The sequence below is a fragment of the Salvia miltiorrhiza genome, chromosome 1, assembly GCF_028751815.1.
Source record: "Salvia miltiorrhiza cultivar Shanhuang (shh) chromosome 1, IMPLAD_Smil_shh, whole genome shotgun sequence".
Taxonomy (NCBI): Eukaryota; Viridiplantae; Streptophyta; class Magnoliopsida; order Lamiales; family Lamiaceae; genus Salvia; species Salvia miltiorrhiza.
In genome coordinates, this window is record NC_080387.1 from 58,141,071 (window position 1) to 58,160,897 (window position 19,827).

The 19,827-nt window shown below is 38.2% G+C and overlaps 2 protein-coding genes, 1 long non-coding RNA gene and 1 pseudogene across 3 annotated transcripts; all 4 read right to left on the reverse strand.

Annotated features, from left to right (window-relative positions):
* LOC130998374 (uncharacterized) lies at positions 1 to 1,895 on the reverse strand. The gene is made up of 3 exons (XR_009093279.1): positions 1,659 to 1,895; positions 768 to 825; positions 1 to 298 (listed from the first exon to the last, which is right to left on the reverse strand). It is a non-coding gene; the product is annotated as an uncharacterized LOC130998374 (long non-coding RNA).
* A 2,672-nt stretch (positions 1,896 to 4,567) lies between these two features.
* LOC130998380 (uncharacterized) lies at positions 4,568 to 7,311 on the reverse strand. Its single transcript, XM_057923799.1, has 2 exons — positions 6,508 to 7,311; positions 4,568 to 5,878 (listed from the first exon to the last, which is right to left on the reverse strand). Exons 1-2 carry the CDS (start codon positions 7,251 to 7,253, stop codon positions 4,648 to 4,650), a joined length of 1,977 nt encoding a protein of 658 aa, XP_057779782.1. The 5' UTR covers positions 7,254 to 7,311; the 3' UTR covers positions 4,568 to 4,647.
* Positions 7,312 to 8,554: 1,243 nt separating this feature from the next.
* Positions 8,555 to 11,173, reverse strand: LOC130998384 (subtilisin-like protease SBT3; annotated as a pseudogene).
* A 3,902-nt stretch (positions 11,174 to 15,075) lies between these two features.
* On the reverse strand, positions 15,076 to 17,672 carry LOC130998390 (subtilisin-like protease SBT3). The gene has a single exon (XM_057923811.1). The coding sequence runs from the start codon at positions 17,464 to 17,466 to the stop codon at positions 15,199 to 15,201; it is 2,268 nt and encodes a 755-aa protein (XP_057779794.1). The 5' UTR covers positions 17,467 to 17,672; the 3' UTR covers positions 15,076 to 15,198.
* Positions 17,673 to 19,827: the final 2,155 nt, after the last annotated feature.

Below are 19,827 nucleotides of genomic sequence, written 5' to 3' on the forward strand. Positions count from 1 at the left end.
TAAATAATTAACAACTTACATACATGATCAATGAATTTCACAAGGTTCGGCATCATCAAACTTTAACAAAAGAAGTTTAAACCAAATAAACATCATAACCAAGATTTGTCAGGCTCATATACAGGTTAAGGTTTTTAAAACACTCTACAACACGGCAAAAGTGATAAGAGAGACAAAGTGTTGCAGCGGAGTACATCATTGGACATTATGTATGAAGACACAATATCCTGAGCCTATTACTATTTACATAAACAAAAAGCTCCAGCTCAGCACACTTCCATCTTCATCCAAACTTAACCTGCACATTTAAAAAGATATGCAGGGCTGAGTACCACAAGCACTCAGTGAACATATGCCGAAAACATTTAAAACTCTGCATGATAATGCTATATATTGAACTTGCCACTTTAAGCAATACACAAGGGATTTTCTGAAGCAACCTGTGTTTGCTAAACTGTTTTTACATAGTATTTGAAAGTGTCTGCGCAGACTAAGTTCTCATATAAGTATGTACCATATCTACTAATCTCAATAAACACGTTGAGAAGTAGGCCTCCTTCCCAAACGTAACGACAAGCTAACTCAAGGTTAACCGTCACTCTGTGTACACAAATCCTGACTCGCTCAGGACCCGAATTCGTTCTTCTATGTAGATGGTATCATACAAATCTTAAACATTGGCAAGTCAACAATTTAAAAATAAATGCATACACTTAAACTTTATATAGTAAAGTATGCATCATTGTTTCTTGGGTTAGTAAGCCCACCTGATGTATCTCCTTTACTCACTTGTACCCTAGTGTCACGCTCGTTCCTAGCTGGAACCTTTAAATAGATAAAATTTCGTAAGAAGAATAAGTAAGTAAAATATATATATCTAATATTATAACAATAACTCATGTTTCCTGTTAACTTATTATTCTAACATTTCCTCACATCATATCATCAATACAATAACACCACTCATCCTCTTAACTCAATAAGGAAAAAATAAAATGAATAAGCCCACAGATGTTTGTCAACTCTCACTGAAAAGATACATATTTAGTTTAATAAACTATCTTTATCAATCTCCTCAATCTCTTTGAAATAAAGTCTCAATGATGATCTCAATTTAAACTCAATTATTAAAGTCACAAATCTCATCCAGATGCATAGAAATAGAAACTTTATCAATTCCCTGCTCTTTATACTATAGAGCTGTTCTACTCTTAATAATTTATAGAATCGCTATAATATACTTATATCCATCAAACAATAGCATATAACCCTTCTCAACTCAAAAGCCCCAACTTCCCCTAAACTAACAAAATCAATCTCACAAACCCTATGGTGCAAACCCATAATATACTCATATATAATCATAATTCCAGCTCAAGAGCACATATATAAACTCATTTATTCAAGAACATAACTAAAATTTTCGAACTCAAGCCTAGGGTTTATACTAACTTGAGTAAAATCAAAAATCAAGTAACAATTACTGCAATTAACCACCACAATCATGCTTAGGAATCATCAGAAACATAATATATATCAATATTAGAATCATACTTCAACTCTAATATAAAATCTCCAATTTTCGAAAACCCTAGAATTGAAAGAATAAATTTCTTCAAACTAGAATTGTAGGAAAACAGAGAATCGAAGAAATTAACCTTTTCTTTCAAGATATTGGAGCTATCACTTGAAATTTCTCTACGAGGTTAACTTGAAAGAAGAAAATGGTGGTTCTTCTTTTTGGGGAAGAAGGTAGACTGTTTGAGTAAGAAAATGAATAGATTTCTTCTACCCAATAACATATATACTTATCAACTTTGTTTTTGGGAACCGCGCATCAAATGGTAGAAATCACTTTAGGAATTGGCTTATGCAAATAAATAAATAAAACAAACTGCACACTAATCCCTACATGGTCGGCCCACTTGGGCATAAAACATACATATATACACTTTAATATTAATATATAGGAATTCTAGAAGAACTTTAATTTAAATAAAATAATAATAGATTGATTTATAAATAAAAGAGATTCTTCCAAAAACACACTTAGATAAACATCTAAAATTATAAAAATTTAATAGAGCTATCTCTCAACAACTATTCACTTTCAAGAAAATAAAATTAAATACTCTCATATTATTCATACTATTGATTTAGTAATAAATCTTAATTACTAAACCAATAAACTCATTAGTAAATAATACTCAAATAATTAAATAGCATCTCAAGCTATTTAATTCCTTTAACAAATATATAAATACTAATAAAAATATTATAAAAATATACGGGGTATTACATCCATGTCATCCTAGTGCAATCATCAATAAATAACAGAAAATATTTAAAACCTTGTCCCCCTACCACGGGTGAAGGACCCCAAACATCAGAATGAACAAGAGAAAATATGGAGTTTACTTGTGTGTCATTAGGCTTAAAAGATTTTCGGTGGCTTTTAGCTAAAACACAAGTTTCACAAGATAAATTCTCATCATTTTTTATTAATTTAGGAAATAAAAGCTTAAGATACCCCATGGATGGATGCCCTAACCGACGGTGCCAAAGCCAGGCTTCCCGGTCAGCAGTTCCGTGAGCCAGCATCACCTTGCCTTGTTGAGCTATCTCATCCACATAGTACAATCCATCCCGCTCAGTGCCACGCCCAATAATCTCCCCCGTCCTGATATCCTGAAGTAAACAGAAGTGAGGATGCATTATCATGGTACAATTGAGTTCTTTAGTGACATGACTAATTGACAACAACTTATGAGATAGGGACAGAACATATAGACAATTGGATAATCGCAAGGTTGGGGAGATTTCTATAGTTCCGGCCCCTTCTACTTGAGTTTAGTCTCCATTAGCAGTTTGTACATGAGTTCTAAAGGATTTTGATGACTCAAGTATATCTGATTTGTCAAAAGTCATAGTGTCTGTAGCTCCACAATCAAAAATCCAATTTGTTTTTCTACTGACTTGTTTATTTGACACTTGACATGCAGTAGGGGTTATTTTCGAATTTTGACATAGTTTAGGGTCAAAAATTGAGTTGGGCATAACTGTGTGGCTGTTTTTAATAACATGGGGTTCATTCTGGGATTTCCATAAACTTGAGGGACTAGACTCAAAAAAATGGGGTTTCTTTTGTAATTTACGGAAAATAGGGGACTGCAATTGAGATAAGGGAAAATGGGAGGGTTTGATGGATATTCATCAAACCCTATACCTAAAGTTTCCTCCCTTTGACTGAATGCATGCGCCTCCTTCTCCCTTTGACTGAAATCATACGCCTCCTTCTCTCCCTTTCCTCTCTCGATTCTGCCTTGGCCATCAACGCCGGCAGCGGCGCTAGCAGCCGCCGATCGGCTGCCTCCTCGGCCCTCTCGGCCATCTACGCTGGCAGCCGCGTCTCTCGCCGCCGGTCTGTTGCTTCCTCGGCCATCTACGCCGGCAGCCGCATCGCTAGCCGCCGAGCTGCTGAGTTTTCGGCCATCAATTGATTTTAATTCACCCCAATTTCCTCCAGCCGCGTCAATCGCAGATTGGTCCATACTGCCGATCTCGAGCCTATGAAACATACTCCGGTAAATTGAGCCGTCGCCTCTTAAGTGCCTCCGCTCGCCGGAATCCTCTACAGCGGAGCCGGCGAGGTGGATGTCGGAGCGGCCCAGCTCGACCGTGGAGTAGCCGTCGCCTGCCCACGTGAACTTGCCGCCATGGCCGCCTTTCTTAGGGGAGCCGAGCAGGCCCGAGCCTGACTTGCGGTCCTTGCGCAGCTGAGGGGCGTTGGGCTTGCCGCTGGTTTTGGAAGCTTTCTTCATTTTTGGAATGGCGATGTTGAGCGCCGGCTTCGCCTTCTCTCTCATCGCAATGTGCGGTTTCGTCTCGAATTCAAAACAGTCGCCGGTAAGTATCTTCATTTTGAGATCGGAGAGATTGGAGCTGGTTGAGCTGGAGATTCTCGAGATTTGGGATCGAAACTGTCGCCGGTGAGTTTCTCCACAAACTGATTTGAATTGGCTAGGAATGTTTTGGTTTTGGATTATGAACAATGATGATTCGTTTCTGAGTTCCTATGGTTAAACCTGCTCTGATACCATGTTGAAACATTGTATCATCATAATGCATAGAGAAAGAGAAGCTAAAGATTGTAATTGTATTTCTTGTTATTTCCTACTGATACACTTCTCCCATTTATAGTGTTTGATGGAAGATGATATTCAATATTGCTGATACAAAGTCATAAGGATCCCTTTGATTAAGGGATCCTTAGTTTTCTTTTGACTACCTTTGGAGTTAATACTTGCTGCTTTTGCTGACTTTGGTATCTTATTCTCAACACAAAGAATATCCCAAAATAAATTATTTTGCCTAAGATTTCTGTTTTTGAGGTCACCTAAGATTTTCTTTATCGATTTCTTTGTTTTTCTTTCCATTTTCTAGAAATATTTTCATGCGATTTGGCTAGATTACTTTTTCTTTTTCTTTTTTAATGAAAATGCTACTTTATTAAATAAAAAAAGGAATAAAGTAGAAACTAAATTGCCTTGGCATACCCAAAGGGTGAAAAACAGCCACTGTGCACCTAAAAAGTATTTCAATGCTCGAGGTGATTCTTTATTACAAGCGGTGGAGATATGGAATAGTCTACATCTGAGATTTCCTGAATGAATGGGCATGCATGCGCATGGCATCTTCCTCATTTCTACCACACGGGACTAAACACATGAAGAAGTCACATTTGTGTGAAGCACACTGAAATCCACGTGTACCATAATCCTTCCTTTGGCGGCAGACGTCGCAGCGCAGCTTCTTGGTTAGAAGTTGATAGGCGAGAGGGTGGTGGTGATGTGCGGGTACATCATACAGCTGCCCAAACTTGATGTTCCGATACTGGCCTGATGCTGTCGGCAAGCACTTGGGATGGATGGAAACATCGCAGATTCGGCAGTGATACATCAACCTCTTGGGATTCATCTCTTCTTCGCAGACTTCACAGTAGAAGCTACTGGGATGGTTGGCGCTAGCATCGAACGTCAGCGGCAGCGGGTGCTTATCCCATCTAGGATTACTCACTTGTGCAGGCAGCAGCGCACACGCAGAATGCAATATGATTTGGCAGCCTTCACATCTGTAGCAGATGTCGGCAAATGTATCATAACCACATGCGTTGCACGCCCGCCGCCAGAAGCTTCTCTCGCTTGTTATCTCTTTAGTGAGCAGCTTGAGATGATGGTGTGGGTGAGCTGCGTGTTTTATGGTGTCGGGCAGAGAAATGCACTTTATATCTACTTTGAAGTAGCACATTTTGCACTCATAGAAGAGCCCATTCGTATAGAAACGACAGATGCTGCAGTAAACAAAGTCGAGTTTGGGGCAGGTTTGAAGGGTTAGAATGTGATCAGCTGGTTGGTGGAGTGGATGAGAGGGAAGCTCGGTTGGAAATTGGAAGCAAGGTAAGTGGAGAGAGTATTTACATTCGCCACAACTTATGTATTTATTTGACGATGAGCCAGATTTCCGTTTCTTCTCTAAAATTGGTCCGGTGCACCCCTCACATACTAATGTTGATTTTAAGCCATAGTTAAGATCATCATCGTCATCTTCATCATCTTCTTCTTCTTCTTCTTCTTCTTCTTCTTCTTCTTCTTCTTCTTCTTCTTCTTCTTCTTCTTCTTCTTCATGCCGTGATGACGAGATTAAACGAAACTGATGGTCGGGATTATGGAGTTTGTATTTGCCTTTGACGATCTCATTATCATGAGACATGGCCGTTACTCCTAATTTCGTAACAAAACGTCCAATGAGCTCTTTCACCGCGTCATTTATGGGAAACGCAATGACATCTCCATCAACTACATCCACATCAATATTGCTCCTAGGAAAAAATAGTTCAAATAAGTAAAATTAAGTTAAACAAATTAATGAGATGGTAAACAATTAAATTTAAGAGAAAATTGAAATTGAAATTTCAAATTTTGGACTTTGTAACAAATTAGACACAATTAATCTTTAAAGTGATTCAATTAATCATGTTATTAACTTTCGCATGAGTTTGTAGCTGAGATATATATAAACGTTCAATTTCATCTAACGTCAAAACTCAAAATTAATGGAGGATTTTTGAAACGCATTATCTAATAGTACTCCCATGTTTCCAATTTCATCGTCGGACAACTTGAACCATTGAAAAATTTGCACTCCGTCATGCCAACTTCTGTCTCAATATTATTCAGTTGACAGGCGTCTGACGGCCAAATTCACAACAAAAAAGATAATCTGAAGGCACAAATTTTGAGGTATCGACTTATTATGAATGTCTGAAATCTTCGGCTCTAAACTTGTGCAACCAAAAATAAGCTACGAATTTGTGACAAATAGAAAGACTGAGATATTATAAAAATTCTTTAAAGATTGGATCTAATTTGGTTCAAGGTCCGAAGTTCGGGTGCAAGTATGTCTAAGTTTAATTTAAAATAGTAGTAACATTAAGAAGGCGGATCTTACGTGATGACGAGAGATGGTTTGATGGCGCAGTTGATATGGGCAACGTATCTGCAAATCTCACAATGATAGACCCAATATTTAGGGAGCAAGTCCTTGTAACAGATGTCACACTTGAAATTCCACTTGATATATTCTAGTGGGAGACGATAAGCAAGGGAGAGCGGGTGGCCGTGGAGGCGGTGGTCGAGGGTGGCAGGCAAGGCGGCGCAGCTCTCGTTGATAGAGTATTGACAAACGGTGCACAGATAAGAGTTCCCTCGGTGTATGGCGCTGCAAGCATCGCACCTCAAGGAGGCAGCCCGGCCCGGCCTCCACAGCAGCATGAGCTCATGCTGCGGGTGGCTGGGGTGTGGGGTGCAGCTGCGCTCAACTGCACCCCTCACATCCATGCTCTGTGCGCACCCGACGTGGATCTGGAACTTGCATGAGCTACTGCAGTAGTACCCAATCCTAAATACACCTTCTTCGCAGACTGCACATGTGGGTACGTAGGACACTTCTTTTTGGACGAGGGTGTGTTGAGGGTGCAAGGAGAGCGTGATCTCTCGCGGCATTTCTGCGCATTCTTCGTGTAATGTTGGGCTGCTGCAGTCGCGGCATCTGTAGATCGTCTCTCCGGAGAAGATGTACCTCCGGCAGCCATAACATCTGTCGTATCCACTGCCACTTCTTTCCGTCAAAATGAGTGGATGTTTATGGAAGAAATGATCAAGCTCAATCACCTCATTCTTTCCCTTCTCACCCATCGTCTCTTTCTTTTCTTCTTCTCAACAAACAGAGTGTGTAATTTGAATTCAGATTTCCACCTCTATATCGCATGCAGGTTACTATTAATTGATACTTAACTTGTAAAGTTTTCAAACACTTAATTTATGCTTATTCTTTGGTGACGCAATAGAATTAATTCAATAAGGTTAGAATATTATATACTTCACACGTGAGCAAAGAATATCCCAAAATAAATTATTTTGCCTAAGATTTCATTTCTGAGGTCACCTAAGATTTTCTTTATCGCTTTCTTTTGTTTTTCTTTCCATTTTCTAGAAATATTTTTTGCGATTCGGTTAGATTACTTTGTCCAAGTAGTAGTGAACCTGTATTTATAGTCTTAATTAGAGCTACTGAATCTCTACTCTCTTGGGCTCAGGATATTTAGAGATGATATTGGTCGCATGGGATATATTAATAGGAAAGAGTAAAATGAGACCTTAATTAATTATGACGTAAATGGAGAAATATTTTCGAGCATTCAATTGCGAAGATGCATCGCCTTGATGACTGAATATAAAATTGAGTTCGAATGTCATGAGTTAGAATTTTCTTTAAGGGCAGTAAATTTCACACTGAATGTAGTGACTGTACATTCAGTATATATAGTCTTCTCATAATCTCACGAAAAATATAGTTCTCATGATAACTAATTTCTATATGAGTGGGTAGGCTACAAATCCATTTGAAAATAAGAACTACGAACCATAAAAATTATAATAAATTTGTTGTGAAAAGTGATGAACTCATTTAACAAAATGATGAATCTCCTGTAAATTTAAATGATCTAAGAATTGATAATAGTTCTTAATTTATATTTTAAAACAAACTTTTATCTTAGCCTAACCCTTACGTAATAGCGGACAATGGGCCTTAATGGAAAGCGAGCCCCTAAGCCCAAATCTCATCACAACTAGATGGACCTTCCCCGGTAGCAGCCATTTGAACCCTTCTTCAAATCTCATCCCAATTCTCGACTTGTCATCACATTTAGGAACAAGAAAGCCTTATTAATCAAAGAATATTAAAGCTCTAACAGACAAGTAAGGAAATCCATAACCATAACCCAGCATATTGCTAGAAAAAATTAAATATTTTAAGCAGATTTTAATTCGTTATGCCAAACTCATGCAATTGATTCAGAGATCTCATATTCTGGTTTCAGTCAAAACCACCAAACCTTACCACTTTCCTGTGGTAATTCATTATAATATCTCCCAAAAATAACTAAAAAAAACAAATTATAACTACATAATACTCAAAGCACATCCACTTGTTATTAGCATAGGCAATTTATTTGATTTTATTTAGAGAGAGAAGATGTGTTATTTATTAACTAACTTCCATATCATTATATCTCGAGAAATTACACCAAAATAAGTAAGACTATGAGCGTCTGATTAGGCTCACGCTAGGCAATTTTGACAACAGTATTAATTCCAAAAAGCCAGTAAATCCTGAGGCTTCCACAGTTACAGGACCAGGTCTCGTTGATGACGATGGAAACTACTCGAAATTGTCAGCTGCAGCAGAGACCATTATGGGACTTCTCACTCGATACTTGCCGGTTTGGTCGATCCAAATGACTGCACCTACTCTATGTTGAATCTCTATATCAGCCTTATACCGAATTGTAAGGGAATACCTTTTTGTCTCGTTTTTCTTGCGAAACACTAAAGTTTGAGGCTCAACTATGGCTGTGGTGTTCACCGGTACTTCCACCGTAACCGTATAGGTGGCTGCACCATTCCCCACATTCGCCACTCTTCTCCGAAATCTGCGTGTTAACGTCCTTCCAATCTCTGCAGCGTGAATAAGAGCCACGAACGATGGATAATTGAGATCAGAGGATGGTTTCGAGCAATTGTAGCTTGACCGTATGATTGTTTCGGTTTGATTGCGAGTGAAGTTCATGGAGCACACAAGATTCACCAAGTCTTGTAGGGAAGCATCATAAACAAGGCCCGGATCGAGCGCCCGATTTGGATCAACTAGACCCGACCCGATGCCTAGTGGTGAGGCAACTATATTGTCGAGGTCCCTGATGGGCTGATTGTTGCTATCGAGAGGATTAGCTGTTGTCATCATCGCGGATTGAATGGCTGCGGGGCTCCAATCAGGGTGCGCAGCTTTGAGAAGCGCCGCAATTCCAGAGACATGAGGGCATGCCATTGATGTGCCCGACAGCAGATTGTAGTCGCTGGCGAGGTCGATGTTTCTGCTGATTCTGGTCGCCGGCAGCAGAGGATGGAAGGCTGCTAAGATCAACACCCCGGGTGCCATTATGTCAGGCTTCAAGATACCCTCATAAGTTAGTCCAGGGCCTCTGGATGAGTCATCTGATAGGGCTGGTGCAGCTCTCGGCCCTCTGCCTAAAATCGTTTGCTGGAAATCTATGCTCGCTGTTGGGGAAGCACTAGTTGATGCGTAATTGATCACATCTTCCCCTTCTGTAGGGCGGATTACAATTCCGGTTCGGGAAATGAAGTGAATCGATAATTCTGGGCAGCTTCAATGATGACGATACTTGCTCGGATATCAGAATCAGGTTGGTAGAGCATCACCGTATCAAGATCTGCATTACCGGTATTCAAATTGCATATGAAAATGGAGTTAGAAGGGGCTTCTGCTAAGAATTCGGGTGAGTTGCAAGCAGATGAGGTGTGGTTGTAGACGAGTTGCAAGTTCCTGAGAGAGGCTCTCGCCGGAAATGTGGTCCATCCTGTAATGGTTTTTCCGTTGCCGAGAGTTAAAGTCCCCGCGAACCAGCGATCAACGGTCCCTGATGCGACGACCACAGCCCATGGGATTCCTGAAAACAATGACCTAACACCTCGCGTCCCGCGATTCCCAGCCGACAGACAAACCACTATTCCCTTCTCCCTCGCACCAAAACTCGCTATGGCAATAGGATTCTCATAAAGGTTAGTCTCGCGACTACTTATAGAAACGGAGATTATATCGACTTTGTCAGCCACGGCCTGATCGATTCCCGCCAGCAAATCTGATGTTAGGGCTCCGGCAAAGAGGACCTTGTACACGGCCAGCCTAGCTCGCGGAGCCACTCCCCTCGCAGTTCCAGGCGCGTAGCCGAAGAAGGAAACTCCATCCACAATGTTTCCGGCAGCAATGGACGCCACATGGGTGCCATGCCCATCATCGTCCCTTGCTGAATTTTTTATCCCCCTGACGGGATCTGATGCTATAACTCCTTTGTTGAAGTATCTGGCTCCAATGATTTTCTTGTTACACAATGATGAATTGAAATCTTCACCGCCGTCGCAAATCCCCTTCCACCTAGCAGGGATCTCAGTCATTCCGTCGTCCCTGAAGCTCGGACTCTCCGGCCAGATGCCAGAGTCTACTACGCCGATTATGACGTCTTTGCCATAACTGGATGCCGGCCAAAGCCCTGCAGCACTGGTGAGGCCAAGGAATTTGGAGGAGTGTGTGGTGTCAGGAATGACGATATCATCCGCGTAGGCGGAAATGAAGCCAGCTGATGTCTTTAAGGCTTCCACTTCGTCTTTGGACATCACTGCGCTGAATCCATGCAAGGCATTGTCGTAGGAGTAGATGAGCTTGGGCTCGGATTTGTCAGCGTTAACTGAAGTTTGAGCCACTGATTTTGATGATTTAAGAAGGGAAGAATACCAAAAATGGTGAGTGGAAAATGCTTTAGGCATGGAGGATTTGTCCATGTGGATAATATAAGTGGATCTTTCTGATGAAACATGATGAACAAAAAGAAACAGTGAGATGACAAGTAGAACAACTGCATTTGGAAGCTCCATTTTCTTTGATCGGCTCAAATCTGAATTTGAAGGACCCATCAATTATACAGAGTGCTATTTTGCTTTTGGATGTTGCATTGCTTTTAAGGCATCGACATTTGTCGACTTCTGACTTGTCTTTCCTTTGATTCTCGATTATAATAACTTATCTTCTTCGCAAGTGGCTATCAAGCTATTAATGTCGGTGCAGTTATCAGAACCTGTTATCTGTAATCGAAAATTGATTAAATGTGTTTTACGAATAGATCTTGTCGCTATTGAACTTGGTCTGATAATTCAATTTTCTTTTGTCCTTTGAGGGGTTTCAATTCTGTGTATTGTTGCTTTTGGTTCATATTAGTTCATGGCTCGTCTAGTCAAATAGTGTTTGTTCATATCATTCTCTTTTAACAGGATTTTTTGGGAGAAAATGCTTTCATATGGTTAGTTCTTTGTTTTTCATGAAGAAATAATGTACATTTTTCATCTGTGACACTAAGAAAATCTCTCTCTTTTCTACTCCCTCCGTCCCATTCCAATAGGCTCACTTCATTTGGGCACGGAGATTAAAAAAACTTACTTTTTAGTAGAAAAGTGGTAGTAAAGTGGTGTGGTCCACACCAATTAAGTACAATTTTTTTACCTAAAAAGGAAACTGAGCCTATTGGAGTGGGACAACCCAAAAAGGAAACTGAGCCTATTGGAGTGGGACGGAGGGAGTAGTACATAAAAATTTATTAATTATAATTAACATTTAATTATGATGAAGTAAATCATCTTCACTAATTTTTTTGGATAAATAAATTTTAAAAATAACGTGATTCTTGATTTCAAACATTAATCACTCTACCACTACATCATACTCTTCACTGACTTCTTTTTCTTGTTAAATCCTTTATCCAAGCAAGAACGAGATTTTTAAAACGGCCAAAGGCATGTGATGAACAAATAAACATGAAACCTTCTTCACAATATGATATATCTTGTAGTTGATGCAGATGCTCTAGTTGAGCTGGTCCGATTGTGATCTTGGCTTGTAGATTGTAGATTCTGATTTTGAGTTTATTTTTTGGAATTGATAAATTTAATGGTTACATAAAGATGAAATCTTTGGAATTGAGTTTATTTTTTGGCTAAGCAGAATGCTTATTTTTGGAGTTACAGTTGTTCTCCTTAAAGAACACTATTTCTTTGATCTAAATGCGAAACTAATATAGTTTCAAGGAATCAAGGTTAGTCTTTTAAATTAGGCAAAATAACTGGAGCATACTGCATGTTAAAACATATAAGTATATAATTGCTTAAATGAGTATCATTGAAAAAGTTAATTGATTAAGAAAGAAGAAGAGGTTCTATATCATTGAAAAAGTTAATTGCTTAAATACTCACTAGGTCTAAAGTTATGTGTATATATATATATATATATATATATATATAATCTTAATGGTCAATATTGAATAGGAAAATCAGTACACAAAGAAAAATATAATCTTCTTTTTTTTATACTATAAAGTTACAAGTTTCTATAAAATTATTTTTTGTTCTAAATAAATATATAACATAAGTTGGTGTATTGGATAAGACCTTAACTTTTTTTCCAAAAGACTAGGGTTCGAATCCTCTATTACCCATTTCAAGTCAAATTTTTTGAAAAATTCAACTCTGCATGCACAGCGAATTAGTTAACCGGATCAAAAATCGATTCGATTTTCGGTTACTTATTTAAGAGCTAACTGAATCGGTTTACTGGAACCGTATCGATTACACCCTTAGATAGAAAAATAAGTAGTTCACGTAAATTCAGGGTGTCCGTAATTATTAGGGTAAAGAGCTAGCCCGACCCAAATAGCAATCGAGCGGCCTCAGATCCAAACCTAGCCCCTCTTCCAATTCTCTCACTCGTGATTTATTATTGTACTCCCTTCGTCCCACGAATCTTGAATCACTTTTCTTTTTCGACCGTTCCACGAATCTTGAGTCATTTTTTTATATGGCAAAAAAATTTCTCTTTATTTACCTTTTAACTTTTTCACCTACCACACTTAACACACTAAATATTATTTTCTTAATTTTTGTGCCGAAAAGAATTGTCTCAAGATTCACGGGATGGAGGGAGTACAAACTAAGCTTGTTATCTTTTTAGACCTCTATAAAAAATGATGAATTGAGAATTCACAAATAGCATGAGAAATGAGAATTCGTCTGAACAGTTGTGAATAAGTCATTTCATTTTGCTGAACAAGTCAATAATTTTTATGAATAAACATTTTGATATTGGGTTCGAATCTTGAAGGTATCAAAATTTTCAACATATTAAATAAATACGTTTGTTCATCAATTATAACGGTGTGTTCGTATAATTTATTGATTTTGTTCATTATTCTCATGTTTCACGAAAATCAAAGTGAAATATTGGAGAGCGGATTTTAAATTTTTCAGAAAGGATGATCATTGTTTGAATGTGCCTGAGAACCATTGTTTTAGACCTCGTGCATTGATAATATTGCAATGATTATAAAGTGTTATGTTTAATTTCAAATGGAAATATGTAAAATAAATAACCAAGTATGACGCATTTTGCAACTTTAACATCACTTCTAAAAAAAATTTATACATTTTATATTCTTTTACAATTGAAATTTAAATCAATCACAAAATCATATTTTCTGATGAAATTCTTCATCGATGTGCAACCAAAATCAATGAATCATACCTCAAAACATTCATCTTTTCAAGAATATCAAAACCCATAATTTAGTTGCACGAATCGCGTTCTATTTTGGTAAGAAAAGGCCTGAAAACAAGATTGCATGTTGAACTCAACTTGTATGTCGAAAATCTCCTTCATTAGTTGCTTTTCGCGTTTAATTCAACCATCAAATTACTACCCATCATAAAGTTAATCTTTCCCTCAAGAATTGGCAAAAATGAGAGGTCAAATGACCGAAAAAGCCACAACCCCAGATGCCAAACTCACTGCTGAGTTGTAGTTATAAAACAAATAAATGCAATTTAGTTATCAACAACTTCTGAAAATGGTATTGAAATTAGAAAATGAGTCATAGTTCATCATCGATTTGACAATTTTACCAATTTCAGAACTTCATATTAAAATATTTTATATATACAAAATTTATATATAAAATTTGTATTGTTTTGACTTTATAAGAATTATTTGTACTACATATGAAAAGCAGCACCATATTATTGAAAATTCGATGCAGTTCATCCTCAAACTGCACAAAATCAACAAATATGAAATCAAAAATTGCCCGGAGATAAACAAAATGGATAGATTTACTACCACTCCCAAGTTACAAAACAAATCTTGCAATTTTCCACTGCACGTGCAATGATTCGAACAAGAAGGACAAAAAATATCAAAGAGTACTAACTAAAAAGTTTGAAAAATATACTCTATATATATATATATATATATAAAATATAATTCCTCCGTCCCACTTATCTTGGCACATTTGCTTTGGGCATGAAAATTAAAAATAAAGTGTTAAGAGTGTAAAGTGATAGAGACCACTTATTTTATATATATAGAGAAGTTATGAACCACATACTTAAAGATCGTTATAAATGAGATAAATTAAAAAAAAAAATATGTCAAAATAAGTGGAACGGAGAGAGTAATTCATTATCCGTTGAGCTCTAGATCTAAAATTCCGACACCGTTGCAAAAGCAAATTGAAGGCGAGGACGTACTCTTACCTCCCAAGTAGACTTTTCAAAGCAAAAGACAGCCACAGTCTCATAAAGACCCAAATTCAATTAATTGCGTCTAGATTTGTTAAGCTAAATCAAGATAATATATACAAATCCATTATAACTAATATATTACCAATAAAATGTTAAAATATCTTTTTAGGGGATTTCGAGATTCAACCTCCTATTACTATATGAGAAAACATTAACTAAACTCCATCGAATGATTTCAATTTCCCGTGCATACGAAGATTTGATGCGAAGCTTTCTTTTCTAGGAAGATTTGATGAAATTAAACTATAAATGTTGGGTATTTGAGGAAATCGTATAATAGTCAAAGCGCAATTGAATATTTTTAGCTGCAACTCGACTTTATAGCAGCGTCATTATTGATCAACAAAGACCATAATCGGACTTGTAATTATTATGACGAAAATCACTCGAAATTGTCGGCTGCAGCAGAGACCATAATCGGGCTTCTCACTCGGTACTTACCGGTTTGGTCGATCCAAATTACAGCACCTTCTTTGTGTTGAATCTCTATATCAGCCTTATATCGAAGTGTGAGAGAATAGCTCAGCTTCTCGTATTTCTTGCGGAACACCAAAGTTTGAGGCCGAACTACGGCTGTGGTGTTTATCGGCGCTTCCACCATAACCTTATACGTGGCCGCGCCGTCCTCTACATTCGTCACAATTCTTTGGAACCTTCGAGTTAACGTCCTCCCGATTTCCGCAGCACGAATCAGAGCCACAAACGACGGATAATTGAGGTCAGAGGATGGATTGGAGCAATTGTAGCTCGACCTTATGATGGTTTGAGTCTGGTTGCGAGTGAAGTTCATGGAGCACACCAGGTTCACCAAGTCTTGCACGGAAGCATCATAGACAAGGCCCGGGTGGAGCGCCCGGTTCGGATCAACATGACCTGACCCGATGCCAAGTGGCGAGGCGACTGAACCATCCTGTTCCCTGATGGGTGCGTTGGTGTTATCAAGAGGATCAGCAGTGGTCATCATCGCGGACTGGATCGCAGCGGGGCTCCAATCAGGGTGCGCGGCTTTGAGAAGCGCCGCGGTTCCGGAGATATGAGGGCACGCCATTGATGTGCCTGACAGCAGATTGTAGTCGCTGGCGAGGTCGATGTTTCTGCCGATTCTCGCCGCTGTGAGCTGAGGATGGAAGGCTGCTAAGATCAACACTCCCGGCGCCATCAAGTCGGGCTTCAAGATGCCCTCGTAGCTTCGTCCCGGACCTCTCGATGAGTCGTCTGAGAGAGCCGGGGCAGCTCTCGGCTCCTTCCCGAGAATCGTTTCATGGAAATTGATGCTCGCTGTTGGGGCTGCGCTGCTCAATGCGTAATCCGCCACTTGTTGTGCTTGCGCCGCGGTGATCACAACACCGGGGTAAGGGAACGTGTTGAATCGGAATATGGAGGTGTCTTCAGCTATGACTATTGCTGCTTTGACGTTGGAGTTCGACAGGCCTCCCATCACTGTGTCGAAATCCGTGTTTCCGATGGTGGTGTTGCAGACGATGATGCTGTTTTCCGGGGCTTCCCCCAGTTCGGTTGCGGTGCAACCGGATAAGCTCTGGTTATACACGAGCGGCAAGTTTCTGACTATGGCTGTAGCCGGAAATGTGGTCCAGCCGATGATGGTCTTCCCGTTGCCAAGACTTAGATTCCCGGCGAACCAGCGATCAACGGTCCCTGCTGCGACGATCACAGCCCAGGGGATTCCTGATCGTATCGTCCTAACACTCGGCCCGCGATTTCCGGCTGACATACACACTACGATTCCTTTCTCCCTGGCTCCGAAGCTAGCTATTGAGAGAGGGCTCTCATACAGATTAATTTGTTGAACACCCACAGAAATCGAGAGTATATCGACCCCATCAGCCACAGCCTGATCTATCGCCGCTAGTATATCAGACGAGACGCCGCCGCCGCCCCAGAGGGCCTTGTAGACGGCCAGCCTAGCGCGCGGGGCCACCCCTCTCGCAGTCCCAGGGGCGTAGCCGAAGAAGGAAACGCCGTCCACGAAGTTTCCGGCGGCAATGGAGGAGACGTGGCTGCCGTGACCATCGTCGTCCCTTGCAGTGTTGGGCACTGGAGTAGTGGAGTCCCCTGCTCTCTGGCCTTCATTAAAGTATCTGGCTCCGATGATTTTCTTGTTGCATAGCGATGAATTGAATTCTTCACCGCCGCGGCAACTTCCCTTCCACCTCGCGGGGACCGCAGTCATACCGTGGTCCTTGAAGCTTGGGCTCTCCGGCCAGATTCCGGTGTCGATCATTCCGATGATAACATCCTTGCCGTACTCAGACGCCGGCCATAGCCCAGAAGCTGTGTTGAGGGAGAGGAAGTCGGGAGTGTGGGTAGTGTCCGGCGTCACGACAGCGTCGGCGTAAGCCGACACGAATCCTGGGGACTTCTTTAGTGATTCCACTTCATCTTTGGACAAGGACACGCTGAATCCATGGAAAGCGTTGTCGTAAACGTAGAGAAGCTTTGGATCGGAGTTGATGCTAACAGACTTGAGAATGGAAGAATACCAGAAATGGTGAGTAGAGAATGCCTTGGGCATGGAGGGTTTATCCATGTGCACAATGTATGTGGATCTTTTCTGGGCTGAAGCTGCATGAACCAAGAAAAACCATAGCATTAGCAGCACAAACAGAGCCATCGGATTATGAAGCTCCATTTTTTTTCTTTTTTCTCTCGCTCTAGAGCCGAATGTGATTGGTATATATCAATCAAATATCAGTGTGCAATTTAACTAATTATAGAGATTAATGCGATCTTCTTTGATAGTAATCACTAATCAATATTTGTTTTAAACAAAAAAGCCTATCCAAACACCCACTTGTGAGAGCTGGCGGCTTATTTTTTTTTCTGCTTTTTGCTCAATTATTATGTCTCTGTTTTTTAATGTTTTATCGGCAACTTGCAATAAGGCATGGGAGAGACTCCGAAGAAATTTATGAAATCATGTTTACATAATTGGAATTCTGATTGGGGAAAATAAACGAAATGTGGAAAACAGAGTGAAAAGAGTGAGATTGCTACACCTACTATGAAAATGTATACAGGGAAATTATAGGCCATGGACCCATACCCTTTCAAATAAACCTCTAAAAATTGTCTTAATCAATACTAAAGTAGACATCAATAGCTCTCATTGGTCATTTCAATTTTTTTTATTTATTTTTTTGATGAACTTACAATATTAAATAAAGAAAACATGCCGCGCCACAGGGGACTCGAACCCAAAACCTTTGGCCTGAGACATCCTTACCGATTGGCCAACACACGCACACATCATTTCAATTTTTAAAATTGGGAGAGGTGGTGGTACCCGATTAGTATTTATCGATGCAACCACGATAGCTCATAATTCCGAGAAGCCGCCTCTGACCATAAAGTAGATGTTCAACCAGTTCTTTTGGACCAGCTGGTTCTTGGATTTTTTTTAGAGTTCATGGGAGAGAGAGGTTTGAAATTCTAGAGATTTAAAACCAATGAATTTGGCGTATCTTCAATTTTAAATATCTTAGCTAGGGATTTCAATGAATCGTGTGGATAATTTAATTATTTCACAAAGTTTGATAAAAGAATTGAGATTTGAAGTACTTTATATACTCAACTAGTACATCCCCCGTGCGATGCACATGCCACGATATATTTATTTATTTTTAAAATTTTAATTTATATAAATATATTACTCTATCCGTCCCATTCTAATAGATTCGTTTTTCTTTTTGAGATGTCTCACTCCAGTAGGCTTGTTTTTCTTTTTCAGTAAAGAAAATATACTTAATTGGTGTAAATCACGACACTTACTCCTAAAAAGTAAGTTTCTTAATAACAAAAAAATTCTATTAATTTAAATATTAGTATTTGATAATTTATCAACTTAATGAGTAGGAGTATAAGTATTAAATTTGATGAGTATTGTATAATAATTAAATTTACTGATTATAAAGCATATAATTTGAGTGAATCTCATTTTGAGCAAATAACACTAAAACTAACAATAACAATATTAATATACGTCATATAATAATTTTGGGCTCTTAAAAGTACGAATTGCATCATTATTAAAAGTTCATATTTAAATAGCCCAAAAATAATTACAAAAATAGAAAAAATACGAATAATATAAAAACAAAACATAACAACAAATATGTTTATACAAACAAATAAATAATTTGTACTTATTATTAAATAAATCTATATTACATTTTAAATTCTAATTTTAAGATAAATAACTATTTTTTTACAAATTCATATTGAAATTTCCTTCTCCTTAATTGCATTAAATTAAAATAATTATAATCAAACAATCATGTAAGTTTTTTTGCAAGAAAAAAAAGACATTTACTTATTTTTTCACCAACAAACGAAAACAAAATAAAATAACTCATCTTTTATAGTATTATATAAAGATATATGTATATACTTTATGTCAAATCTTAGAAAAAAATATTATAATGATATTTTTATATTTTTCTAATATTATAAATATCTGAAGAAAGAAAGAGAATAAAATAAAACGGTTCAAATAAGTTCAAAGAAAGGAGAATATAAAATAGAACCTAAACCTTGTATATTAAAGATTATACATAACACAAACTTAACAAATTTGGGTATTTTTTTTAAACTTTAAAATTTATATAGTTCAAAATATTATCTACTCTATCTCAAATTTGAGATAGTTCTTTGATATTTGATTATTATTTTCTATAAAATTAAAATTAATAAATATTTTTATAATATCGTCTCAACGTTTGTTGATAATAGTGCATCATATTTTTTAATTAAAAGTTTTTATTTACATGTTTTTATGTTATGTTTGATAAAGTAATCCAACGAATAAATTTGATGTTTTATTTGTTCTTTTAATCAAAAGAGAAGATAACATGATAAATTTTGTGGAGAGAGATTAATATATAATAACGTGGAGTGAATAAGGAGAGAGAGGAAAAACATGAAAGAATATAGAAAAAGAAAGAGGAGAGAGAAATATAATCACTTTAAAATTTTAAATTATAATAACTTATTT

Excerpts from the sequence above, each read along its gene's own strand:
- LOC130998390 (XM_057923811.1), bottom strand. The coding sequence starts at position 17,466 with ATGGAGCTTCATAATCCGATGGCTCTGTTTGTGCTGCTAATGCTATGG.
- LOC130998380 (XM_057923799.1), bottom strand. The coding sequence starts at position 7,253 with ATGGGTGAGAAGGGAAAGAATGAGGTGATTGAGCTTGATCATTTCTTC. Across the intron at positions 5,879-6,507 it reads AAACCATCTCTCGTCATCAC|GAGCAATATTGATGTGGATG; the intron begins GTAAGATCCGCC and ends ATTTTTTCCTAG.